Source organism: Heterodontus francisci, chromosome 15 (genome assembly GCF_036365525.1).
Source record: "Heterodontus francisci isolate sHetFra1 chromosome 15, sHetFra1.hap1, whole genome shotgun sequence".
Lineage (NCBI taxonomy): Eukaryota > Metazoa > Chordata > Chondrichthyes > Heterodontiformes > Heterodontidae > Heterodontus > Heterodontus francisci.
Window position 1 is genome coordinate 31,581,399 of NC_090385.1, and position 9,229 is coordinate 31,590,627.

Sequence of the window (9,229 nt, forward strand, 5' to 3'; positions counted from 1 at the left end):
AGCTAACACATCTCCAAATTATAATTCAGTTTTTATTTCCTTGACTAATTAGTGATCAAATGAGTAGTTTTGTTTTATTGAGACTTCTGAACCAAACTGAAGGCAATCCATAAAGATTTTCTCTTTTAGCAGATACACTTACTAATTATTTCCCATTGCAGTACTTTTTATAACAATGGTGCAATGCCTTGCCCCGATCTTTGCACCCTCTGATCTATGCAAATATAATTCAGCGCAACTCTGTGAACCTGGTAACTCGTGTGTGCAGTAACGCACCAACGGGATTCCTTATCCTTATCTTCAATTTGCCATTGCTGCGAGACCCAGATTTTATATAGGTGCACCAACTGGTATCATTCAACCAATAGCCCAACATCCTGTGTTTGTTAGATAGTCTATATTTTTGAGAATTGAATTTATGCTTAAACTTTCAAGTGTTAACTAATTGATTTAACCCCCACATTTTAGAACCTACAAAAACTCCAAATTGACCAAATCCATGTAATTTTAATCGCTGGTACTGGAATGCAAAGACAGACAGAAATGCACCCAAAACACCCTTTTATTAACAAGTCAGATAAAGAATTGTACCTTAGGATGTCAGAAAACTAGTTTCTGTCGGTTAATACATTCTAAATTTTAAAATAATGAGACAGCAAATGGGAACGGAGACTAATTTGCTGAACACACAGCACCAGGCAACATGTGTATTTTGACTGAGTAACTGCATACAGTTGCATAGTTTACAGAATATGACCCCCGCATTTCATAATACAACAGTAAAACAATGCACTCTGCTGTCCGTTCATGTTTAGAGGTGGCTTTTTCATGTCCTTAGTATTTGGAAAGTTTTTGGAAAGCTTTTTAATAGTATATTGTTTTTACTTTCACATATCGAAAATTATAATAAAAAGGACATTATCAACGCAATATGGCCAGGAATGTTATCAAGACTCTTTTTTAAAAATCTTTCAAATAACTTTAATGTTCAACAAAGTTTGATCTGTGTATACAACGTCCGCTTGTGATCATTTGACTTTATAAATTGCGAATGGCTCCCTGATATCCGTAAAATTCACATCTTCCGAAAATGTAAAGCGCCTTTTTTCTCTCTTAAATGGAGTGCTCTCTGTACATAATCCTGGGCATAGGTCTGGTTCATCCTCACAAGCTCTGAAGTCCTTGCTGTTGTGCACTGTGTTAGAGTGTGACAGTTACTTGGGCCATATTCCCGACAGATGGACCTCCAGAGATGTGGCTCCCAAGCAACATCTGCCCAGCCATCTCTACAGGGCTCCCTGGACCAGGACCGTGGGGGGCCAGACAGCCATCAGACTGAGCCAACTGTTTCTTGGTCATCTTTCGCTCTTTGGCCCTTCGATTCTGGAACCAGATTTTCACCTAAGTGGAAATAGAATTAAAACTGTAAAACATATCCCCAAAGGTAGAAAATGAGTAGGGTAACTTGCAGGAAGTTTTACACCAGAAAGAAATCCTTGCGTTTATTTAGGAACATAGTGACAAGGAAGAGGTAAGCCATTCAGCCTGTCCAGCCAGGTCCATCATTCAATTAGCACATAGCTGATCTGTATCTAACTATCTACCCACCTTGGTTCCTTAATCCTTAATGCCCTTGTCTACCAAACTATCAATCTTAGTTTTGAAATGTTCAATTGGCCTAGCCTCAACAGCTTTTTGGAGGGGGAGGGCTTGACATTTCCATTATTTTTTAGCACCTTATCACATCCTGAAATGTTTCAATGCATTTTGCACGATGGCTTACATTTTGCAGTGTAGGGACTGTTACATAAAATGATACTGAAGATCTGCAGCCTTCAATTAAAAAAAAGACTGCAAATGCAAATGTTCAGAAATGAAAATAGAAAATGCTGGAAATACAATTGGTCAGTAAACATTCGAAAAGAGGAATTAATGTTTAGGATGAAAGACCTGAGTATCATTAACTTTTCTGTTCTTTAGCAAGTGGTGATTGACCTCCTGTACATTTTCTGTTGTCATTAAAGAAGCATGGCCTTCATTACCAGGTCCCCACCATCTGAAATTTCTTCTCAAATCATATCTCCCCATCTTTAAAAGTGACAACAAAATTCATTTCTTGGACCAGTGTTTGATCAACTCCACCAGCTGCTCACCTCCACTCTCAACAACGCCATCACCTCCCCACCCCCCCTCACTTCACCAACATACTTCTGTAAATTACATTGTTTGCTTCTGTTAAAGGTGTCAATTGTTAATTCTTTTTATTAGGTCTTCCGGTTTAAAAAGTCACATATAAGCTTCATAGTGGCAAATATCGCAAATAATGAATTAAGTTTCCAAGTAATCATTTACTGATATGTATATAATAAATTCACACAAACTAAAAATTATTTCTTCCTAGGGTTGAAGTGATGGCCATTTTAATAGCGTATTGGTCACAAAGGTGAAACTAACTGAAGGATTTGATCAGAAGGCGTTTTACAGCTTTATAAAAACACTGAAGAACTTAGAAAGAAAAAGTAACATTTTCTTCGTAATGCTTGGCTAAAACATTTGGTTCTTTTCTTTTTTTAAAAAAAACCTCATGCAATATTGGATTTTCAGAAATAAAATCAGAAAATTGTGGTAACACACAGGTGTCTGGACATCTGGTGGTGTTTTAAAGCTTGTGAGAGGCAATGATATGAGAATCTTGAAGTGCGTAGGTCGGGGTTTTAGGGTGAAATCAATATTGAAAATGAGGATAATTTAACAGAATGAAATAACAATCTGGGGAGGAGGCGGGGATAGTGGGGGGCGGGCGGGGGTGGGGGTGGAGGGGGCGGGATGGGGTTGGTGCTACATCTCCAAAGAATCTCCCAACAACACTGCAGATTTCTGTACCCAATATTGTAGTATTAACGAACCTGTCTTTCTGAGAGTCCAAGAATGGTTGCCAGTTCGGATTTTCTCTTGATAGTAATATACCTGTTGTAGTGGAATTCCTTCTCCAGCTCAAGCCTCTGATGATCTGTGTAAACTACCCTGTATTTGTCTTTTGTCCGGGTTTTACCTGAAAAATGACAGCGAGGAATTTAAAACAACAGCATCACGAATCCAATAAACCTGAATCTGAAAGTGCGAGTGTCTCTTTTATTTGACCACCAGACTCTATCCAGTTTAACTTTCTGCATTAATTCTCAGCCATTCATCTGTTGCAGTGTTTAATACTTGGTTTATACGTTTTTGACATGAATCATTACATAAATAAGAGGTTCAGTAAAGTTGAGCTTTCGCAGCCTTGCAAGTTATTCATGCAATTGACCAATAATCATTACAGATGGGAAGAATTACTGTCATTTCAGTCAACATTAAGATGTGATGCGTGTGAAAAATATTTTTAAACAAATGTAATTTCGGTTGCTGCGATTCCTCTGGTTCCTAATTTGTGTTTAATCGGTTGAAGGTTGAAGGTACCCAGTAAAATATAACGCTCCACTTAATAAGTACATTTTGAAATATGTTAACGCAGAATATTCTAAGTTTTCTAAGTGTTGTGTCCCAATATCGGTAATAATAAATGAAATTTACTAAACAGCCCTCAAACGCAAACTCAAGGGAACATTTACAAGCTATCAATACGCTGAGTTGACGGGATATTTCAATTCACTGTACAGCATAAAGGGATTAGAATTCATTTCTACTTGCTGAATTCTTCATCTGTCTTTTCTGGTTTACAAATTTCTCAATACAGCTATCCAAATTCAGCGTGTTACTGTTTCGTATGCCTGTATTGCGATAAATATTTACCTTCCCACAAGAACTGTATCCCAGATAAGTAAATTCTCAAAACAAAATGTAGTTAAGTGTGCAAAATGACACTTCAACCAAGTGTCGATTTCGACAGCACAGCCTTCTACAGCGTCTGTCCCAGCGAATTTCCCAACTACAATGACACATTCATGTTCAAGCTGATTCCTAACTGCCCGGTGTTCAAACTGCAGCTTTAAAAGCAGAAACTCGACTTACAAAAAATGCTACAAGTATTCTATCACTGGGAAAGAAAGGCAAGTGAGATCAAGTCACAGAAATCCAAACGAATGATAAGATTAGACCCATCCGCACACATAACGTATTGGATAACGAATCAATCTATTTCCATGACACAAGAATTTAGAGATTAAACTGTCACGCACGCTATGTCAAATTTCAATCGAAATACTTTCGAGATATGAAAAAAATTTCTCCCCCCTGCCCTCAAGTTAATTCATTAATTCTTGTAAATATTTGCAACTCGTTCCCAGTAATTGAAAGATGGGAGCAGACTGCTCGAAGGAGCACACACCCATTTGGACAAGTTAACATGGTATTCATATGATAAGGCGAACACACTCCACACAAAGAGCTACAAGTCAATTTTACAAAAGGGCGGCATTCTAGTAGCTGGATCACAGGGCAATCTGTTTGATTTCCCTCACATAAACAAGTGGCGGCATCTGCTTTCATCTTAAAACATATTTTTTTGGTTTAAAAACAGCATCGAAAATGAAAACTGTCTTTTACCTGAGCATCTCCGGGCTCCCAGGTCCAAAAGTACATAAGGAAAAAACGAGGGAAATGCTAAATATGATCTGGTATTCAAGTATGAATTTCTATTGCAGCCAGTGATAATGGGGGAGCAATAAACAAGTTCCGCTTTAATTAACGCTAATATTAATCGCCTTTAATACTATTTCATGGACCATATTTTGATTTACTTGTTTTTAACAAATACAAACAGAATATAGGAATCCATGTTAAAGAACTTATTTTATTCAGTAGATCCTAACCAAATAAGCTCCAAAAATGTAGTGTTTGGATGATTTGTCTTGATGAAATGCGAGTCTACTGAAACAAGGATTACCTCCTTAGAATAACATGCCTTGTATACACTAATACCAGTATCCAAACTATAAATGGGTTTAGAATCCAGAAAATATTGCAGTTTATTCATATTCTATGATTTATTCTTGAATCTCCATCGTGTCGAACGGCTTCCAACCAATGAACTATTCCTGTTTCTCTAGTCCCTGACCAACAATATTTTTGTTTCTGTAACGACTCAGTGTTGATGATCACCCTCATTCCAAATGACCCGCATTGCTACAACAAGGGTTTGCAAAGCCAATTTAAAAAATAACCTTTAGTTTTTTCTACTTGATTGTGATCGCCCCTTATCACATCCTTTTGCAAATGCTGACGGACCCGCAGTGCATTTCCAGCATAATCTGATATATTCCTATATTTTTTAGCATTTGGAATTTTGTTTCTTTTAATATTGCTGACGTGTTAACAGTAAATTGGTTTGAGCTGGTTAACTCACAGGAATGCAAAATACTAAATGATAAATGTGATTAATTTCAAAAATGTTCTTATAAATCATTTATAGTTCGTAAAATACATTTCCAATTCCAGCCTCGTTGCTCCAAATCAGAAATGAGTTTGATTTACTTGCACACACAGGTCACGGATAAAACATATTTGCATTTGAACAAAAAATGACCTATCTTGCGGGTGTGCCAAGGGTTAAAATTCAACAGGTTACACGAAGCCTATGTAAATATGACCTCGGTTTATAACGCGGCCATCCGCACTCGCATTATTCACCTTGGTAATAAAATTCAGGAGACATTGCGAGCCAGACAATACTACAAGGACAAGATTCATTATTTATTGTGAAAATCGTCACCCTTTCCGGTAATATAAAGTGTCCATGTTCCCAGATAATGAGGAGTTAGGAAGCGTAACAGGGCGCATATCAAAGCGAGAAAAGTGTTGAAAGGGCATGCCGCCTGAATATGACAAATAACAATGTGGTGACTGAAGAAACGGGACCTCACAGCTTGTTTACAGGATGGCAAATTAGCATTCAAACCGAGACCGGCGCCTGGCTCCATTCCCACCTCCTGGAATTTGCATGGGATTCTATCACTGGAATCTGGGACTAGGGTCTCAATTGTATCATTCTGTCTCTTAATAAAAGTCTGATGTTGTTACACTGGGTAGACACTTTTTTTTAATTAAAAAGACTTTCACTCTCTAAAAATGGCGAAGAGATTTGTTCAGCTACAAAAATAAATAGGGTTGAAATGCCGAATCCTGGAGGAATGTTCACATGACATCAGACAACAGGAACAAGGTGGAAACCCAACACGCTATGTAGGACTAACATTGGGAGCTTGCGAAGAGTGAACCAGGTTTGTTCACACACGATGTAACCTCTGTGTAACCTTAAAATGGGCGCGAGAGGGATGAATTCCCGCACTCAGCCACGGTCTTCAAAAACCAGGATGCCTGGAACTAACGCCTTCCAATTCACTTCCCGTCCCTAAAACATCTTCACTGTCAATCTGATCATTTATATTTGACACTAGGTTTCAATGTGCTTCTGGAAATGTAATGTGTGGAGTTGAGTCGGTTTACTGGTTGATAACGGTCCTGTAATACTGAAAATAAATCAAATTTTATAAAGATGCAATGCCGAAGTGCTTTACTAAGTTGTTTTGTTGTTACCGGCATTTTAACCAATGGAAACAGGGTTCCGATTACAACAGTTATGACCACATCCGATCATTTTTCCAATTCTGTTTGCAGAAGCAGATCAACCTGAAACCCTCAGTGAATATAACCTGGAATAGTTCTTGTTGATGGCCAACAATAGCCTCTGAACTGGCTTCAAATCATGTTTTTATTTTTAAACTCTTTCAAATGGGTCTAATAAACCAGAAACATCATGCGAAGCTACTGGGCTGAAGCAGAGTTTGGACACTACATGTAGGATGGTTCAATATTTTATCTCAAATGGCTAATGTCTGAGGTTGCAAGGCAGAACTACCTGAATTTTGTTTCTATTTGACTAAAATTAAACCAACCTGTTCAGTCTGAAATCAAAGGGTATGAATATAAAGGTAGCTGATACACACTAATGTTCAGCATTTCCTGGACATCCTTGATCCATTAAACCTTCAGGCTTTATTGACATCTCCTCAACAGTCTTGATATTATTGCAGCCCGTGAGACTGTTGAACGGTACGATCTTACATACAGTAGTATCATATACTTTCACACGCAGAGCTAGGCTGGCCAGCATGTGAAAGGAAGGTGTTTCGTGTAGTCACATTGCGTTGACACACACGACCTTTCTTAACTTTAACACATTAGGAGGTAGGGAGCACTGGCCTTAGCTTTCACATTCAACCCATTTGACTGGAACGCCGAGCCTGTCCCGATTTAGTACTCTGCAATAGTTAGGTAAGGTGCAGGCTGATGCAGTTCCATCAGTCTGGGTAACTTTTTTTTTAAAAAAGGCTCTGTAATTGTCAATGACTTTATTCATTGCTAAATCTAAGCTCATAAAACCTCAACTTTTTGCCAGAAATACAACTGCATAAAAATTAGATTTGCAAGAAACCCTGATTTCCTGTTCGTAAGACTTCATCAAATCCTAAAATTTGGAGCCCAAGCCGATAACCGGATTTTACTGCAGTAAAACGCAAAACAGAAAAGCTACCACCAAAAGTGCAAGAGTGCCCGACAACCAACTCAAGTATTTTACACTCGACCCAGCAGATTCCTTAGTCTGGTTGAGAGATAAAACGCGAATTTTCTATAAATGTTTTCAAAAAACAAATCCCTTGTGAGAATGACAACATAGAAACTATACCAAGGACAGCAAGCACCACTGTCCTTAAAGTCACAGATTTCAATACTACAGAAAGCCAAAAATGAATAATATTGTAATGTCCTTCCAGAAGCCAAAATGGTACTTGCACTGAATAGTTTTAGATAAATATAGAGGCTGTAAGCTATGAATGTTTGTACTGCTCATTAGTCCATTGTCCTCCTTGTTGCTCCGACCGATTAATATGCAGTTGCTTTACTTGTTCCCTGAAAGTACTTACACCTGGAGATTTTTGAAGTGTTGGGAGAGTTCTTACCTGCAGCAGAGATCTGTGTTGTTTTCTTCATCCATTCATAAGGATTACGCCTTTGACTATTGGGCGACGTTTGTCCCCCTGAGATGGCATCTAAAGGAGGAAGGATTCCTGCAGCTGAGGGGTTCATGGCGTAAGAGTCAGGCGAACTGTAAGAAACCTGCCCTGGAGTAGAGTTACTTATCTGGATTGGCACTGTGTTCGATGGACCGGGCCCATAAGAACTCCAGTCCTCTCTTGGTGGACCATACGGCGAGGTCCAAGACACCGAGGTTTGGGGGTGATTTTCCATATTAGGCACATGATATCCTGCGTACTCCGAATACTGTGGCGGAGAAACGAAGTTCTGTGTGGATAAATTGATGCTTGGTCGTCTAACGGGCCCTGGGTACATGCTTACTTCTTTATCCAATATATAGCCAACATACATGGCGAGGGTTAGGGTTTGCGCGCATGCTGCAGCCAGATGCGGCTGTCTACTCGGACTGGCATTAGTCTGGTGAGGCTCATGCTGAACTGCCCCTATCGCACATGATTAACCATTGTTACAGGACCCTGCTACTAACCGTGCACCAAAGGGCACCGCGACGTCATTGCACCGCCTGGTCATCCATTTGCATTCAAATAAGAACTGAAGCTGTTCTGGTAAAAACCCACCTTTTTGCTCTGTGGCACTTCCCATTGCTAGATAAATCAATCTCAACAGTCATAATCATTAAAAAAAATTACACATTATTATCTTATTCATTGTTTTGGAATACTTTAAAAGGCTTTAAATCTGACCTCTAAAATAATATTACTATGAATATGAATACAAAGCCTATTAGATAGGTCGCAGATCTCAATGAATAATTTAAAACAAATGATTTTAACTCCAGAGGCCAAGATTTACCGGGCCCCCCCTTCAGCCCAAGCACAACTCGTGTGTATGTACGTGTCTCAGATGATCTGATTCACGATTTGGTGAAATTGGATAAGAAACTAAATGGTAAATAAAAAGGTTTTTTTTTAAAGAGTAAGGACCATTTGCCGAACTCTGCCATTTTATTTTTACATTTTGATATTTTAAAAGGGGGGAAAACCCCTCAAAATTTAAACCATCCCTTCGGTAAATAGAAGCGATTATGTTGTGCTATTCAATTGTGTGGGCCAAAATGTAACTTATGATCTCAGGAAGGTGCTGAAAGATAAATATCGTTCTTATCCTTTGATGCTTAGCTGATTCAGCAGGGTATTTAGCGGTATAACTCCGATCTAAAACTAGCTTAAAAGCGCAC

At 38.7% G+C, this 9,229-nt stretch overlaps 1 protein-coding gene across 1 annotated transcript; it reads right to left on the bottom strand.

The window, feature by feature from the left end:
• Positions 1–1,200: 1,200 nt before the first annotated feature.
• cdx4 (caudal type homeobox 4) lies at positions 1,201–8,382 on the bottom strand. The gene is made up of 3 exons (XM_068047934.1): positions 7,956–8,382; positions 2,907–3,052; positions 1,201–1,401 (listed from the first exon to the last, which is right to left on the bottom strand). The coding sequence occupies exons 1-3, from the start codon at positions 8,380–8,382 to the stop codon at positions 1,201–1,203; spliced, it is 774 nt and encodes a 257-aa protein (XP_067904035.1).
• Between the last annotated feature and the right edge of the window lie 847 nt (positions 8,383–9,229).

Excerpts from the sequence above, each read along its gene's own strand:
- cdx4 (XM_068047934.1), bottom strand. The coding sequence starts at position 8,382 with ATGTATGTTGGCTATATATTGGATAAAGAAGTAAGCATGTACCCAGGG. Across the intron at positions 3,053-7,955 it reads AACACAGATCTCTGCTGCAG|GTAAAACCCGGACAAAAGAC; the intron begins GTAAGAACTCTC and ends GTCATTTTTCAG. Across the intron at positions 1,402-2,906 it reads TTGGACTCTCAGAAAGACAG|GTGAAAATCTGGTTCCAGAA; the intron begins GTTCGTTAATAC and ends ATTTCCACTTAG.